The following is a 19,320-nucleotide window of genomic DNA, read 5'->3' as shown; positions in this document are numbered from 1 at the left end:
CAGAATGGGAGAAGATACTTGCAAATAAAGTATCTGATAAGGGACATATCAATATATAAAGAATTCTTACAACTCCACAGTAAAATGACAACACAAAAAAATGGACAAAGAATTTTAATAGGGAGTTTCTTTTGGGGTGATGAAAATATTCTAAAATTATGTAGTGGTGTTAGTTGTACAATTCTGTAAATATACCAAAAACCATTGAAATGTATACTTTTAAAGATAAATTTTATGGTATGTGATTATATCTCAATAAATTTATATTATATCTCCATAAACATATGTAAATTATATCTCAAAAATTGTTTTTAAAAGTTAAAAAATGAAAGCAAATAAGAGTAAGCTAATTATTAAATATAAAGTAACTAGAGGCCCAGTGCCCAAATTCATGCAATGGTAGGGTCTGGCTGGCCTGGCCCCATTTGGGGCAGATTGTGGCTGGGCCTGTCAGGAGGAGGAGATGGCAGGAGGTTGACCGGCCTGCCCTCCCTGATCAGGCCTGATCAGGGCCGGGCTGACTGGGTGGAAGGGCCACGAGTGATTGGCCGGCAGGTCCTGCCACCAACTGGGGTGGGGGGGGCAATTGGGGATCAGCAGCCGGGGGAGGGGCCATGGGAGGTTGGCTGGCCAGCCCCACCCCCGACTGGTGTGTGTGTGTGTGTGTGTGTATGAATCTGCGGCAGAGCTGGCTGGTGGGAAAGGCCAAGGGCTGATCTGGGTGGTGGGGGCTGATCCGGGATGGGGCCAGCCATGGGGAGGGGGCTGTAGGCTGACCGGCGCTACACCTGAATGGGGTCGGGGGGGCAATTGGGGGCCAGCAGCCTGGAGGAGGGGCCATGGGTGGTTGGCTGGCTGGCTCTGCCCCTAATTGGAGTGAGGGGGGGCGATTGGAGGTGGAGCTGGCTGGCGGAAGGGGCCATGGGCCGATTGGGGTGGTGGGAGTCCATCGGGGTGGGGCTTGCCGGGGGTAGGGGCCGTGGGTGGTTGGCCAGCTGGCCCTGCCCCTGATTGGGGTGCGGGGGGCCCATTGGTGGTGGGGCTGGCCAAGGAGAGAGGCTGCAGGAGGTTGGATGCCGCCCCACCCCCTATTGGGGCAGGGGGGAGCAATCAGGGGTGGGACTGGCTGATCAGGGTGGTGGGGGCCCATCGGGGGCAGGGCTGGCTGAGGGGAGGGGCTGCAGGTAGTTGGCTGGCTGGCCCTACCCCTGATCGGGGTGGGGTGGTGATCAGGGGCCAGGCCAGCTGGGGATGGCGGGGGGAGGGGGCGGTTGGCCAGCTGCCCTGCCCTCCATGGTGTGGAAGAGGCCAATCAGGGATTGTGCTGGCTGGGGGGAGAGGCTGTGGGAGATTGGCTGGCCCACCCCACCCCTCGATCAGCCGGTTCACTGGCCACAGCGGGTATCATAGCGACCAGTCTGGTCGTTCCGGCATTCTGGTCACTGGCTTTTTGTATATATAAATAGGAAACTCATGATTGGAAATTTCCTAGACTTACTCTTCACATTGCCATATTACATTATGAAAATGCAGTTATAACTCACTTTAATAATTTTCTTCTTTAACTGAAAAGTCATAGGGAAGCAAGCTTCTCAGTCAGCCTTACAGTTGGGGACACCAGCAGAGAGGAAACTGACTATATAAGACTAACACCAGGAACAAAAAGGGTAATACTGTCTAATGTGAAAGAATTCATCAATATTCAAATGGAGGGTAGGAAAAATTAATTATGTTCAACTAGTAAAAGAGTTATTGTTAATGCTTACTCTGCATATTGGTCAATTGATTGAACAGATATCAAAGACGGTTTGTGTGGCTATAATATATATTGTTCTCAATCTTGAGGTGGGGGGGGGGGATAAGAGCAAAATTAGACTCTTTATCCTCAAGTTATTTCTGGGTGATTTGGGTAAGATAATATTTAGAGATAAAAAATAACTTTTAAGAAAAGTGAGTTAGTATATACTAAAGTTTTAAATTGTGAAACATAAATACTACAGAAAAAGGGGGAGTTAGTTGGGAATACTTTATGAAAAATCTAGTACGGAGAGAAATTCTTTCACTTGGGAAGGAGAAATGGCATTAGCAAAAATGAGAATGAGTATAACCAGTTGGCATTTAGACTCACATTCAACTAACATTAACTTAATTCCTAGTAACCAAGAATTTTCTAATTTAATCCTCAAACTCTGCTATGGGTACTTAACAGAAGAAGATAACAATAAGGGATCTGACCTAATTTATCATAATTTGTAGGTATCAGAACTGGATTCAAACCAGGTCATTTTCTTCCAAATTTCTTGTTTTTACACTACACTGGGCTTGAGATCAGGGGTAGAGGTTCAATGAGATGGAAAAATGGCAGTAAGAAAATTAAACTGGAACTGGAAGTTTTTATTTGGAAAAATACAGTAAAAAAGAGATAAATTATTCAGAGGGTCTTAAAGCCATAGAAAGCAGATTTCAGAGAAGAAAATCTGACAAAAGGTGTGGTTGGTTAGATATAGAACAAAATGGAGGAGATGACATAAACATTAACAAACTGAGTTATCCTTCTAAAGAGTGGGGCCTCCTAATACATATTAAAAATTATTTAAATAAAAGTTTAAAAAAAATCAAGCCTCAGTACTTAGGTAGCGCCTGTGGAGCTAAACAAATCACATCTGTATATGTAACTCTTTTTCTTTTAATACTCTGAATTGATATCTCGTCTATAATAATGAAAGCATAATACGCTAATTAGACCGGACGTCCTTCCAGACGAAGCCAGGGCTGCAAGGGAAGCCCGGGTCCTGGGTGACAGTGGAAAGCCAGTGCCGGCAGCCGGGGGAAGAAAGGCCTACTCTTGCACGATTTTCGTGCATAGGGCCTCTAGTTTATTATATTAACCACAATAATTAAATATTCAGTGTGTGCAAACATTTTCCCCAAATATCTATATATCTGCATAATCACTGTTCACTATCTGTTGTGCTTGGATTCTCTTCATACCCACTTTGCTATGCTTCTATAGGTGTGTATGAGGAAGAATATACCCCTGGTACTATCCTTTGTTCTCATTCAATGAGAATCTGACTCCTTAACATCTCTAATGTGTGCTTCTTCCTTACCACTCCCCATTACTTCTATGATGGTAAAATCCTTCATTGGCTCTTACTTGGACTCCTGCAACTGAGTTCTAAATTTAGTGTTATCAACAATCAATCAAGAGATGGTATCTACACTATATGCAAGGCAGGGATAAAATTGAATAGAGGAGGAAAATAATAATATAACCTCTCATTCCTCTCTAAGGACCATACAGAATAGTTAGCAAAACAAAATTCTTTTCATATAAAATTAGAGAATTAAGATAGCATGCCATATAAGTTGCAATCATCCCTATTCATATCACCTAGGCAGCCACCTCAGAAATTCAAGTTATATTCCAAATAGCAACTTATTTTTAGTGAATTACCTACATTTTAAAGTAGGTTTTTAAGAAGCATTTTGGCCTGGATTACTATTATTATTAATATTATTATGGCTCAACTAGAGGCCCGGTGCACAAAAATTTGTGCACTCGGGGGCAGGGGGACCCTCAGCCCAGCCTGTGCCCTCTTGCAGTCTGGGACCCCTCGGGGGATGACCACCTGCTGGCTTAGGCCTGCTCCCTGGGGGATTGGGCCTAAGATGGCAATCAGACATCCCTCTGGCAGCCCGGCAGCTCTCGGGGGATGTCCACTTGCCAGCGGGGAGCATGCCTAAGCTGCAGTCAGACATCCTTAGCGCTGCGGAGGAAGCAGGAGAGGGTCCCACCACCACCGCTGTACTGGCAGCTGTCAGCCTTGCTTGTGGCTGAGTAGAGCTCCCCCATGTAGCAGCACACTGACCACCAGAGGGCAGCTCCTGCACTGACCATCTGCCCCCTGGTGGTCAGTGTGTGTCATAGTGACCAGTCATTCCCAGTCATTCTGCTGTTAGGGTCAGTTTGCATATTGCCCTTTTACTATATAGGATAGAGGCCTGGTGCACGGGTGAGGGCCAGCTGGTTTTCCCTGAAAGGTGTCCCGGATCAGGGTGGGGGTCCCGCTGGGGTGCCTGGCCAGCCTGGGTGAGGGGCTGATGGCTGTTTTCAGGCTGGCCACAGCCCCTTTAGGGTGGGGGGTCCCTACTGAGGTGCCTGGCCAGTCTGGGTGAGGGGCTGAGGGCCGTTTTCAGGCTGGCCAGCAACTGAAGCTCCCAGCCTCTCCTTTTTTTCTTTTTCTTTTTTTAATTCTGGGATTTATTTACCTTCTATAATTAAAACATTGTTGCCATCACTGGCGCTCCCAGCTCTGAGGTCGCAGCCAGCTGAAAGCAGGTATCTGGGATTTGTTTAGCTTGTATAATTGAAACTTTGTTGCTTTCGGGCTCAGAGACAGACCGCGGCAGGCCGAGAACCTTGGCTTCCTCCATCACTGGAGCAAGCAAGCCTCATGTTCGCTTCAGCTGCGTGGCTGATGGCCGCCATCTTTGTTGGCAGTTAACTTGCATATCTCTCTGATTAGCCAATGGGAAGCATAGCAGAGGTACAGTTAATTACCCTTTTTGTCTTTTATTAGATAGGATTTTTCTTTGGTTTATCCCCCCTCTCCCTAATTCTTGATTGCCAACAGCCCAACTTTTAGCTATTCCCATTGATCACACTAAGTGGATATCCTACCAATATCCAATTTATTTTGTTCTTTGTAGACAAAATGTAAACAGTGCCTCTTTAAGGTCATAGTTAGGTGATGTCATTAAAGGTAAAAATTAATTCTTTTAGTCCCATTCCATTTTCTCTTTAGTCTAAATCCAAATCTTGCCCTAAGCAATTTCAAAAGATCAATTCAGAGTAGACTGAGGTTGAGTGTCCTCATAGAGTTATGTCCAAGAACTAGTCCTCTATCAACTGCTGAAGGTCAGCTTAGGCTGCCTGAAGGCTAGTGAGCCCAGCATGGAACAATAGCAGGAAAACAGAGTTCCCTTCATTCCTTAATTCACATGCAAGTAAGGTGCCAATCAAGTGCTGACAAGCATGGAGAAACTGAAATCAAAAGTGGGTAGAGATGCACTTTCAAAAGGAACAGTTCTCACATATTTCTAAGTGAGGTTTTTAATGGTGGTTATGTACATACCACTAGTAACATGGAAAAGCAAGTAGAAGTAATTATAACACTACTTTTATATCAGCTGAGATGATTCAATAAACTAATAAAATATATTTACTACAATTGTTTAATAAAAATATCAACACTCTCTTTGACTACGAAAAGACATATGAATGCAAATTGATTTATTGAGCGCAGCAAACAGGGAAGGTAAGGTGAGCTGAGATTAAAAACTAGTCATTAAGTAGGAAAGCTAACACATTTCCAATTAAAAGAAAATTTTAAGGCTGCTTGATCTTGTAAACTATCACCTAGGAAGACAAGAGCAAAGGACTCTGAAATGTCCAACAATGGAAGCAATGGAATCACTTCATCAAAGTGGCTGGTGAAAGAGATGATGAAAAAGCTTACAACTGCATTGTTTTTTAATGACAGTTAATTTCCAACAAATGAGATAAAACTTAAACAAGTAATATAGGCAAAAGTAAGTTGCAATATTTGTAGATGTCTTTCTGAATGAATTTGGTAAATGCATTCTGATTTTGACAACTAATTCTATCAAACAATTTCTAACACAGAAAAATGTAAGTCTTATAATGATGGTCTAATAACAGTTACTTTATATATTGGCATTATTTTTTATACTGACATTATTTTAAATAAGATAAAGATAACATTGGGCAGATATGTTACTTTTAAAAATTGATTATCAATTCATAAAATAAGTAGCTCTTCCCTTTTGCCTCTAATGACTGAATGTTGGAATTGCTTCCAGAGCTATCTTATCAACAACCATTCTTACTGGAATCCAGAAAGTTTAGAGAATTGGAAACTTGAGCTGTTACCATCTGATAAAAATAAAAGCTGTGAAAGGCATATTTTTAGCATCACTTTTCTCATTATTATAGTAAACTGTACACTGTCTTTATGAGGTTGGACTTGATCACATTCCAAGATTTACTACCATAAAATGAACATTGGTTTTGAAAATAAATCTTGTAAATAATGTATCCTTCAGGAGAAATTCAATACTTTAAGGCACAATAAAATCATAAATTATGTTATCAGTTTTCAAAAACAATAATTAGCAAAATATGAAAGATCTGCAACATTTTGTGCTCTAAATTTAGAAGTAATTTATTTTCAGATATATATTAGCAACACATTTAATTTTAAACTATAATTATAAACAATTTAAATTTAGTAAGCCGCAGGATACATTTTAGAATAAGTCCTAACTGGTACCTTCTTTTCAAACAGTAAGCACTCTAAATAATTGCATATATTATTGAAGCTCTACTATCTACACAAGTTACATTCAAAATACATTTTCTTAAAACTCACGACCTAAACAAAAAGAATGTAAATTTACATGAGAATGGTAGAAAAACAATTTTCATACATTCAAACATGAAGTTACAACTTACGACTATTCCATAAGGAGTGTGTGTGTGTGGAGTTTTTTTGTTTTTGTTTTTTTTTAACTGGAGTACACCTTTATGACACTTTTAAAAAGTCTAACTTTATTGAAATCCAAAGGACTTAATATTTGATGTTTATAACATTTATTAAGACAGATCTAAACTATAATTGAAGATGATCAAAATTTACTTTCTTATAAAGTTAATAGTAACATTTTAAAACTATGTAAAATAATTTCAGATATTACACTTAAGTTAAAAAATCCTGAGAGAGTGAATATTTGTCAACATTTTAAACATCATGACTTTTCCCCAAAGAATATTGGGAGAATAGGTAATATTATTCAGCTTTAAGCAAAAGCAAAGGGCTGAAAAATATTTCAATGTCTTTTTGTTGTATCTTTATCAATGTTGAATTTTAAATATCCTTTTGAAATTAAGTAGAAACATAATGGCTTTATATATTAATCGACTTTTGTCAAAATTTATGTAAAACTTATCAGTGCACAATATTATGTTTTTTATAGGAATCCATACCATTAGGCCAGAAACCACTTTTTCTTTAGTTGTCACCATCTAACCCCATTACATACCCCCATCTAAGTTATTTCACAAAAAGTAGCAAATACATGAAGTTGAGATAATCATCATTAATGTTTAAAAACCTAAACAAGGTATATTCCATTAAATGGACTTCTCACGCCTGGTGTTGCCTGACAGATATGTGATGTGCCAGTGGTTATATTATATTCCTCCTCCCATGCATGCACCTCCTGCTGAGACAGCAGCCTACAGAAGCTGACCCCACTGAGACCATCTTGTCTCTCTGACAAAGCTCCTTTTTAACTTCTTACTTACTAGTTACTTCCTGTGATGGAGGAAAACTTTAGCTCAGCTTGTGATAATTTCACAGGCCCTGAGGACCCTGACCCTAAATAGCCTCAAGGTCAGAAGTCAAGTCTTGTTCTGAAACATCTGTGTGCTTTATATTAAAGTGGAACAAAAGTAGAGAAATATTCACCAGTGTGTGACAAGAAGGACAGGCAAAACACGAGTGACACGCTAGTCATCTGTTACTCTGGCATCTTAAGTTTATTTTAAAAACTGTCCAAAACTTACTTAAATTCCAAATATGATGTACAGAAGATTTTTATAAACTGTCTTAAAGTAAAGAGAGAGAGAGAGAGAGAGAGAGAGAGAGAGAGAGAATTGATGTGTTACAGAAATCTTAAATTTGATTAGTCTTACAGGCTTTCAGACATTATTTATTACTCTGTCAATAAAATATGTTTTAAGTCATTTAATGGTGTGCAAAGAAAACACAAGCTACATATATGAAAGCTGTGTGTGTGTAGGATTAAAAGAACTATTTAAAAGAAAACATTCACAGTTTAAAAAGTTATCAGAACAGTTTGTTAGCTATCTTAATATTTCCATTATATATTAAAATAAATTCAATAGAGGTAAAAGTACTTGAAATCATTTCTAAAAAGTAAAATCAACTGAAGAAATAAACAATTTAATTCATTTCCTGATCTTAAGAGAGCATGAGCATTTGAAAATTTATATCAGCAAAATTATTCTCTGGTGTCACCACCAGTTATATCTAAACTAGAAGCTTGGTGCACAAAAATTTGTGCACTGGCGGGGGGTGGGGGGTCCTCTCAGCCCAACCTGTGCCCCCTCACAGTCTGGGACCCCTCGGGAGATAACCACCTGCTGGCTTAGGCCCGCTCCCCTGGTCATATACGGCAGGCCTGGATCCCGCACTGGGACGGGCGGCAGCTGGGGATCTCGCTGCCGCCTGCCCCCCCCCCCCCCCGGCCCCGGGCCGCAAGGCAGGCCCAGATCCCGAGCTAGGGTGGGCGACGGCTGGGGATCGTGCCGCTTGTGCAGGGTGGCGCAGCGGGATCCGCCTGCAGTATGCAAATTTAATGGCCATCTTTATTGGGTTAATTTGCATACTCTTCTGATTGGCTGATGAGCATAGTGAAGGTACGGTCAATTAGCGTCTTTGTCTTTTATTAGTGTAGATCATTTGGGTAAGCAATAAGGTGTGGGGAAGTTAAAAAGCCATGGAAATATATCTAATTTCCATGAAAAGAGAAATACATAGCAAAGCTTAGAAATGAAAATTAAGACAACCAATGCTGCGCCTGTGTTCAATGTCCACTTGAGGCTACTGGATTTAAAATTATCAAATGGACTTTAATCAAATTAATCACTTTATTGTAGCACTGGTACCTTCCTGTGACGTAAGGGGTTATGGGCATAAAGGCACAAATTCTTCAGCAGTGTATTTTTAATACTGATTATATCTCATTAATCATTCACATTGGTACTTGTAATATTGCAGATAATACAGACAAAATTCAGAAATCTTGATCATTTTTTCTATCATGTACATATAATCTTAACTCAACAATCAGATTATTTTGAAATGCAAATATTTTTGCACCCAACAGAATAATGGAAGCTTTCTGATAGTTTTAATTACGTAGATTCTGACCAAGTGCTAACTTGTAGAGATAAATCAGGTAAAGGTTATCAAAATATCAACCAATGGACACAGACCACAGACAATAAGGTGCTGAAGGCCTGGAGTAGAGCAGGGGCAGGGAAGGGGCTAGATGGGGGTCAATAGGGGAAATAAAGGGACATAAGTAATACTTTCAACAATAAAGAATTATTTAAAAATAAAAATATTCCCAAATATTCAAAGGGTCTCTTGAAATTTTTAACACTTTACAGATATGTGTGTGTGTGTGTGTGTGTGTGTGTGTGTGAATGATATACACATAACACAGGAAATATAGATATCATAAAATGTATAGAAACTGGGGCTATAATGTATAAATTAAAAAGTTATGATTAGATAAGGAACAGGCAAAAAGCGTTCTGATTAGTATTTTAAAGCTCTGCCAAAATAAAATAATTAAGTATAGTATTTTTAAACAGAATAAAATTATTTACTCAAAAGACAGTATTTTCATCCACAATAAAGTGATTTAAAGCAATTATGCCAACAAAAAGGGAATGGAGGCGATAAACCTACAGAAAGTTTGGGGATTAAAACTAGAGTTAAACGTGCACTTACTAGTTCAACAAAAGCAAGTCCTCCATAGCTGTGAGCAACAAAAAATACATTCTCAGCTGCCGACTGGGCTATGAAATGGTCCCACACATAGATCGCATGTTCTTCAGGAGAACCATTTTCCTGTAAAAAAACAAATATCATATATGAAATACTGTATCTAATTACTATCAGAGTCATCAAAAATTAAGTTATGTGCTTGCTTATATAGCATAAGAAATAAGATGGTTATGGCTTATTCAAAATAATAACACAAAAGGACTACTTTAAAAATTCAAATTAGAAAATAAATTAGTATTATACTATTATTAAAATATTGCTAAACTTAACTGCTACTATAATCTTTTGAAACAAAATATTAAAATAAGCACATTGTTGAGAGAATAGTGCATTCTAGGTATATCTGAGATATTAAAATATATCTAAGGATATTCATTGCATAGCAGAAAATTATAGTGGTCTTATGACAAAACTGTAACACTAAAAAATTCAGGTATAATTCTATATGTGTATCTGAAGATATTTATATTAAATTATTTGAACTATACATTTTTAAGTGTCTCTGTAAGCTGAAAATAAGCAGAAATCAGCAACAAATATTTTCTATTTATATCATTTAAAATATACATTAAAAAAGAAATTTTCCATACAATTATTTTTCTAGAACTGGGAGAAATCTAAACATATAAACCCAAAGCCTTTCATATTTCCCTAAATTGTTAAACCTTAATGCATGTATGCATGCTGCTTTAATTCCAAAAGTTTTATAAGAACTTCATTTTCTTTTGTTTATTTCTATAACGGACACATATTGTGATAAAACCTGAATAATGTGAAAAGGAAAAAAACAAAACCTAAAGCTCTAAATAATACTGATTAGAAAACAAACTGCTAAAAATTAAACATCATGAAAATGTTTTGTACAAATATTTCCTGGAAGCTTTAACACCAAAAGATAAATTCCCTAAGAAGGTCCATACGAATTGTTTCACTTGCCACCTAAAAGCTGTTGTTCCCTAATATCTATCTCTGCCCTAAATTTCTCTCGATAGCTGCAGACCAAGTCATTTCCTCTGGATGTCCCAAAGATAATTCAAACTCAACCAATTCAACACTAGGCTAAGAACATCCTCTGTGAACCTATGTCACTGTTTTTGCTCCCCACCTCCAGCTGAATTCTGAGAATCATATTTTATTTCTCTCTTCCTCAAACTCCACATATAATCAATCATTAAAATGCTGTTGATTCTGTCCCCAATTGTCTCTTAACCCATACACTTCTTGCCATTCTCATTTCCTCTGGCTTAGTTCAAGCCCTATCACTTCACACGTTGATGCTGGCAAAGGTCTCCAGCCCACTTTCCCTGCTTCTAGAATTGGCCATTTAAATGCTCCTCTGTCTAGTTCTGTAGTGAGGACAACTTTTCAAAAATGCAATATGATCATGTTGCCACATTACTCACTTCCTGCTTAGAGCCCTTCAAAATTTCTTCATTACCCTCAGAATCAAGTTCGAACTCAGTATACATGACATTAAGACCTCTCATGATCTGGCTTCTGCCTTGAACTATGTCTTACTATTGCCCTGCAAAACACAATGATCCAAAAGACACCCATTTCCCAACATGAGAGACAACAGAGAACACTCTCTGTGTTCCAACTGCAGGAAGCAACTTGCAGTAACCTATCTGCGCCATACTTTTCTTGTCTCTGGACTATTTCCTTTGTTTCCAAAGTGACACCTGTGCCATGCCCTCACTTTACTCACCTCCTTCACCTACATAACTACTACTTATCTTCAGAACTCAAATGAGGCATCACTTTTTATCAAAAGTCTCCCCAATTATCCCCCAGGATACATAATGTCCCACAATAACATCTATGCATGCTCGCATTATTGCACTGAATGACTTCTATTGCTAATTGCTTGCTAGATTAGCAAATTCTTGAGACCAAGAGCTGTGTCTTGTTCATTAAATCTTAGGGTAATAAATGAAAAAAATATTTATCTTCAGGATGATTACTTACAACTTTGTAGTCATATACAGAAATACAAATTGTATTGGGAGAACAGGTCTAAATTCAGACAATCCAGACAAAACCCAGACACCTGGTCTTCATAGTTTTATCTCACAATGAAAGAAATGTATAGGGATATAGTCAATAATATTGTGATAACTATGTGTGGTGACAGGTGGGTACTGGAAATATCGGGGAGGGTGGAGACAATTTGTGAAGTATATGACGTACACCTGAAACCAATACAAAATAATACTGAAAGTTAACTGTAATTGAAAAAATAAAAAATGCAAAAAAACCATTTCCAATACCACCACCACCACCCCAAAAGAGAAAGAAATGTAAACACAAAACATGCTATGGCTGGTAGAACTAACACTCTTAAAAACCTGTGATGGTAATAAATTTCTTTTATGAATTGACAGAATAAAGACATATAGAAGATTAGATTATTCTGTCCCCATGATACTCTGTACTGGAAGTGGGTGTGTAAGGACAAGAAGAAGCAAGCCATGACCCTGCTCTTTAATGTGTTTGCAATTTCGTGAAGGTGTTACATAAAGATATAAGGGGCAGTAGTATCTGAGAAGTATTACATTCCCTACTCCTGACACCAAGTCCAATGGACACATTATAAATCCATATGATCTGACCTCAGTGAGGTTCTCCCCGCTTCCTTCTCACAATCACCAATTCTTCGAGAACCTACCTGTCCCATCCTTTCCATTCCCATCTCAGTTTGTGTCCTCTTACAATAGATTCCTAAGTAGTCTAATTTCTTCTACTCTTTCCCTTTAATCCTGTCTTTCTAGCCTTTCTTCTCACTATTTCCTGAGATGTTATATAGGCTCCAGGAAAATTTGGTTTTCACATTAACAGTCTGTAAACGCTAGACAAAACTCTTATCATGGAATTCAGTCTGAGATCTCACAGATAATGCAGCTCAGATAAGACAAAACCTAAAGGCAGAGAGCACTTTCAAGGCAGAATGTTCCATACTCCACATATATAAAGTGATAAAGACTATAAATACTACTCGGGGTGGCAGCAGAGTGAATGGAAAGGGATGGAATGAGTCATTGCAACAGAAGAATTAGCAAAACTTTGTGACTCACAGCATATGAGGGAAACTGCCAAACAGGCCCAAATGACCCATCTATGACTAAAGGAGAGCTAAGAACAAACACTTCTTTCCACTGTTCACATATAAAGACTACTGTTTTCAGAGATTAGTATTATCGCTGATTCTTTTCTATACTATAGGGGAGACAACATCTGTTTCATAATGGCCTGTCAGCAGAAGCAAAAAGAAACCTCAAGTATTCATGTGCCCTAAGTACTTAAATATTTTCAGCACCACTCTAAGATCATTACATTATTTATTAGTTTTAGGTTTTAAAAGCAAATTTTCTAAAAAGTTAAGAACCAACTGAAAAATGTCTACAATATCCACTTATGGGGTCATCTATAAGCGCAAGTAAATAATTTGGGCCACACTTGACAGCCATTGACCCTGCAAAATACAGGGTAGAAATGACAGGTTGCCTTTAGGGCAGCACCATTGGTGAGAGCCTCGCAGCAGTTCCAGTAGCAGCCCACATGGACTTCCAGGAGTTATGCTCTTTGGCCAGGGGGTGCTAGCTCAGCAATGAGGGAACCAGACTTAAAAGTCTTACAGCCCACAGAAGCCAATACCTCTTGCAACAACTCCATAGGCATGGCTTCCCGGGTTCCTGCCTCTTTGGAACATGCCCAATTACAAGAATTACTACCCCCGGGGAAGATCAAAGCTATAGTATGTATAGTCTATATCTACTTCTAATCCAGTTTACCGATCCAAAGTGATTTTCTACCATAGGCAATGTTGCCTACCAACCACTCACTTACAGTGGATGGTGTGGTATGCTTCCCAGATCTCCTTTAAGTTATATGGCACTCATTTCCTGAGCTGTGGGAGTATTGGCCCTGATTAGCTTTAACTGAGGCACTGACTAGGAATTGTTCTCACCCAAAGAAAGTTAAATTGTCTAAATTAACAGTCCCACTTCTGAGGCAACTTATATTCAATGACTGTTTGCGATGATGTGGATCTATAAGGATCCTATCTCTTGCCTCAAGAGCCATCCCAGATACAGAGGTCAGCATAGATTTGGATGAGGCCTTTGTGGCGACTGTATGGCAGGGCAGTTCAGATCCTCCTTCGAAATTCCTTCCCCCCCCCCACCCCCCCCCCACTCCCTTACAAGTGAGGATACCAGAAAACTCCCCAATGAACTTCCAGCATGCAACTTCGCCAAAATCTGTTACCTGGGAAACCCAATTTAAGACTCTATCTTATCAGGTTACCAGGGACAGAGGTAGAAAGTTAACTGAAGGTCAGATTCTCATCTGACAGATGGGGAAAGGATTCTGCCAACCTTTGACACACAACATCTTACAAGAAATACACAGAAAGTATTTACATCTATTTGCATGCCTGTTTAAAACTACTGCAAAATATTGTTAGCTTATGTTTACCTGTCAGCTCTCCTATTATTATGATAGGTTAAATTTATTCCTGTACTATTTCATTGGTTCTTCTCTATCCTGCTTTTTCTTTAATCTGCCAAGTCATTTCTCCTTCCTTCTAAAATATAAGGTTTTAAAACCAGATTTGGAGTTAGCTACTCTTTCGAATTCAAACTATAAATACAAGGCATTCTACAGGCATTTAATAAATGACTAATGATGCCAGGTCTAATGGCAATGATACCATTGACAAAATATGAAGTGAGTTTCAAAAACCAAGACAAAGAAGTGTTAAACTCCATTTAGGAATCAAGCTTCTAGTAATCTGTAATGTAGCAATGATAGATGCTCAAAGATGTTCATCATTGTCTCAGTTATAAAAGCAAAAATCTGGATAAAGCTTAAATTCCAGTAATGCAGAAATAAATTTTAAGTAAATTATAGTTTATCTAAGGAAATATTATATAGGTATTCAATGAGTTTACAAAGTAAGACACGCAGTTCGTCTAATTTTATATGTGTTATAATTCACTAAGTGAAAAGGCTTGAAAAAGACTAGAAGTCAAAAATGTTAAAAACAGCTGAGCTGCCTACGGATTATGGGATTATGGGATTATGAATATTTTCTAATTTTAGCTTCTTTACATTTTTCTGAACTTTCCAAAATTCTACAAACGGCATCCTTTTTATAATAAAACAAGTAAACAAAAACTCAAATCCTACGGGCTTCTTAGGGAGAATCAGCATCTGAGCAGCATCTCTGCACCTTCATGTACCAAATTCCAGTACCTGGTCTGAACCCACCACACATTTCCAAGGAGCATATCAAAAGGGCTGCTTCAAATAGGTTTAATTATGAGTAAGAATTGAGAGCTAAAAGTTTGATAATAACTAAACAGAAAAGCCAAAAAAAATTAGAAGAACACAGAGTGCGCAACAGCCCGAGATACCTGTTACTGAGCAATGTAAGAGCAGTACTGCTGTTAAAGTCCAGCAACTGACAAGAACAGTAGTGATCCTGAGTCATCAAAGGGAAGTTAATGATGCTATGAGAATTCCATTTTTTGAATTAATTAGTTTTATTCAAAAATTTTTTTAAAAATGATAAAGAACATAAACCTCAGTTATAAAAAACCTGGCTTCCATTATGTGACTATTTCCCAAGGCTTTCAAAAAATGATGGCTTTTTACTATTCACAGTGTTTAAGAGAGCCAGATCCCCATATTTCTAAGATGTAACACATTATGCCAAATATTTACTGCCTCTGACAACAGTTAAGCACAATAACTGTAGCACAGGAATTAATATACCTGGAGTGGTTTTTAATATATATTTCTGACATACTACATTACTAAAATCACAGTTTTATAAATGAGGTGATGCTGTTCCAAGGTAAATTTGTGTCATTCCAACCCGCAGCCCACATTGTGTCCACAATCATTATTTATTTATAAACCATAATCCAGCAGGTGTATATTATCAGCAGTGTATTTTGAGACTAAACAGATTTCAACATGAAAGACTTTCTAATATGCCTCAATTACAGAAATGCAAACATACTAAATCTATTCTACAGGTTCTCCATGAATTTCACATTAGAGTTCATTTTGTATTGAGTAACTTCAAGCTGGATGATTTTAGAATATGCAAATGCACAAAGTGCAGGAAAAGAAAATACGTAAATCCATTAATTAGCCTTTGCTGGCGGCAGAATGCATAGGACATTTAAACTGTGGAATTCAGCTGTATTTAGAGTACAGGTTGAATTTCCTGATGTACTCTTGCCATCATTAATCGTTAAATGCCAAATAGAATTGATGCAGTAACCAAAGCCTTATCAACTATGCCAGATTCTACTACCTAGGCATTGCAAGGTCTGCATTTATGATGGACTACCTGAGCTGATAACACATGGAATTATCTAAACAACATTTGCATATTTGCGTAATTATTTCCTAAGGTTAATTAGCTCCTGTAAAGCACTTCGCCCTTTGAGACTGCTTACAGTGACAGGTTCACATATTTTCTGAACCATTGCCAAATCTGACAGATTTTCCTTTGGCTTACCTGTTGCTACAAAGTTCTAAAATAAGTGTGTTCCTATAATACATGCTTTAAACTTATAACTGATTTTAGGCAAGGTAAAATAAAAATGTAATGGTTGTAAAAATGACCAATTTTAAAAATTAAACTTCAAGATTATTTTATTTTACTTCATATAATTCGTTCTGTAGTTATACTGGTAAGCATTATCTACTAAGAAAATATCTTTATGAATAAGAAAAATCCACTGTTTTTTACTTACAGTGAAATCCTATGTCACTGATTTCAATTGTGTCACGTATGTCACACATACACACCCCACTCCACCCTACACCACCTACCTTATTTCAACCACTGAAAATATCATCTGAAGAAACAATAATATAAATATTTACCTTTTATGATAAAATTTACAAGTAAAAGTTGTTTCATTTAAAAAGCTAAGACTTTTCATTAAGCAAAATATAGCTCGATAAAATCCAAATGGAAGGTAGATATCCAAGGAAGATGAATTTATGAGGATGCAAAAATATAAGTTACCATCTTGCACACATAGGTATAAGACGAAATAACGTTTATATTTTTAGGAATTGGCCAGTAGGGTACTCTTCCCGAAGAAATGAAACACAAATACCATATGTCCCTAATTCACAAAGACACACAGAAGGGAATTTATGCTTCAGCTTTAAACTTTTAGATTCTGCGATTTAAAACTCCTTTGTACATAAATAACACAGACATTAGTGTAGAAAAAATACATTCATAAGAACACTTGTGGTTAAAATACATTTTATAATGTTACATGAGTTGTAATGTAATTTTAATCCAGTAAAATAATTTGGTTTAAAATTTTCATTTTGGCATATTTTAAATGTGCTTTTACAAAGTGTGTGCATTTGTGTTTAATGATGATGAAAGGACCAGGAGTATATATGAATGCATAAAATCTGATGGTATAGCATACATATAATGAAAACATCTTCAAAAATAAAGAATCATTATTTGGTCTCTAGTATTAAATTGAACCATATAAAATTACCCATATTAGATATTTTTTATCTTAAGATGGCAATTTTATAAGATTCAACTTAAACATAATGAAAATAGATAAAAGAATCTATAAACTGGAGATATCTTGAAACTATAAAATTTCCCTATCTTTTAGGTATCAAAATATTATTGACAGCCATCATCTTGATGATGGATTCAAGTCTACAGTACTTGCCAATATGGCTATATTAATAATTACAAATTATTACGAACAGAACCCATTCATAATGAATATAACTGACACAGAATCAGTATTAAGACCCATATCAAACATATTTGAATTTCAGCTATTTCATGCCTAACATATCCAAAAGTAAACTCTGCATTACTTTCCAACTCTCCGGGGCCGGCGGAGCAGCGAAGCCTCACGGGTCCGGCTGGAGCCCGGCCAGAGCGAAGGCCTGGGTGCTGGGTTCCGGAGGAAAACCGGTGCCAGCAGCCAGGGGAAAGGAAGGCCTATTGCACGAATCTCTTTGTGCAACAGGCCTCTAGTCTAACAATAATTGTCCTGCCCACACAAAAGCCTCAGCTCCTACAGTGTTCTCCCAAATTGGGGCAAGGAAAACAGACACTCAACAGTCATTGGAAACTGTTACCCTCCAAGAAGGAAGCACAATTGTGGGCCTGGTGGTTCTCTTCCCTTGAAATCAATGCCAGGAGAGAGGAATTTGGGGGATCTGTGGCTACAAGTGCTGTCAGCCATCAACACTTAGAGGAGATGTGGAAATGACTGCTTCAGTCTTGTGGGGGTCAGGGTTGAAGCTACAGTAAAACTACAACCATCTTCTTATATAAAAACCCTGGGTGTAACATCACGACCCGAGGTGCGACCAACTGGCAGGAAGTCAGTCCTGCAGGGGTAGTCTTGGAAAAGGCTGTGTCCTCTTCCAGCTGTTTCCTGGAGCTGTTTCCCCGGAGGGCGAGGTTTCAGGCAGGAATCCGCCCTCGGAGCTGAGCTTGGAAGTACTAAGTCCTGGGTTTCCTTGCCAAGGGCCACGCCCTCCGGAGCTGTTTCCCCCGAGGCCTGAGGGAAGAACCCACCCTCCCAACGCCAGGAGCGCCCAGGGGCAGTCAGTCCTGGGTTGCTTGCTGGGGGGGGGGGGGGGGGGGGTAGGTCACGGCATGGTAGAACTCTGGGTCTGGCCCAACAGGGGTGTGGCCGGCCTTCAAACCAGACCCCAACAGTAGGGAGGCAGCCCTATTCAACACAGAAGCTTGCTGTCAGTGGCCTGCCAGCCAGGAACCCCATTCACCTGCACTCCGGGCCCTGAAAGGAGGGAGGAGGGAGCCTCATTCCTCACAGAATCGACAGGTGGCCAGCTTGCTGTCAGGGGCCTGCCAGCTAGGAATCCTATTCACCTGCATATCTGTATAAAGTTTTAATACATTATATTAGAGGCCGTGGTGGTACTGTTTTACCCACAGCGTCTACAGGAATTGCTGCAAATTTACTTAACAGTGGAAGCACCTTTCATTCCCAATATAAATTACCGATTCATTAAATGAAACTTCAATTTCTAGACTCGATATAAACAGTGAAGTTGCTAAAACTATTAAAAAGGCCCAACTTCTCATTATTGATGAATGCACCATGGCAAACAGTCATGCTATAAATGCCATAGACAGATTACTAAGAAAAATTATGAGTCTGAATGTTGTATTTGGTGGGAAAGCTCTCCTTGGAGGGGATTTTCGACAATGTCTCAGTATTGTACCACATGCTATGGGATCGGCCATAGTACAAACGAGTGTAAAGTACTGCAATGTTTGGGGATGTTTCAGAAAGTTGTCTCTTACAACAAATATGAGATCAGAGGATTCTGCTTATAGTTAACTAGGGGCCCGGTGCACGAAATTCATGCACTGGGTGTGGGGAGGGGGGGGGAGTGTCCCTCAGCCCACCCTGCCCCCTCTCACATACTGGGAGCCCTCAGGTGTTGACCCCCATCACCCTCCAATCGCAGGATCAGCCCCTTGCCCAGGCCTGACGCCTCTGGCCTAGGTGTCCGGCCCGGGCAGCGGGGACCTGCAGTGGCAGCGGGGGGCCTCCGCGATCCGGTGGGCTCCGCCCCT

At 39.0% G+C, this 19,320-nt stretch overlaps 1 protein-coding gene across 9 annotated transcripts in view; it reads right to left on the bottom strand.

The window, feature by feature from the left end:
* Positions 1-19,320, bottom strand: part of ARB2A (ARB2 cotranscriptional regulator A) — a 381,447-nt gene that overhangs the window by 162,161 nt on the left and 199,966 nt on the right. For all 9 annotated transcript variants that reach the window (XM_059694111.1, XM_059694114.1, XM_059694115.1 and 6 more), the window contains one exon: positions 9,630-9,749. In XM_059694111.1, the coding sequence (XP_059550094.1) occupies positions 9,630-9,749 (120 nt within the window). The remainder of the gene's footprint in view (positions 1-9,629; positions 9,750-19,320) is intronic.

The sequence above is a fragment of the Myotis daubentonii genome, chromosome 4 (genome assembly GCF_963259705.1).
Source record: "Myotis daubentonii chromosome 4, mMyoDau2.1, whole genome shotgun sequence".
In the NCBI taxonomy this organism is placed as follows: domain Eukaryota; kingdom Metazoa; phylum Chordata; class Mammalia; order Chiroptera; family Vespertilionidae; genus Myotis; species Myotis daubentonii.
The sequence above is the reverse complement of the archived record's forward strand: the minus strand, read 5'-3'. Positions and strand labels throughout refer to the sequence as shown.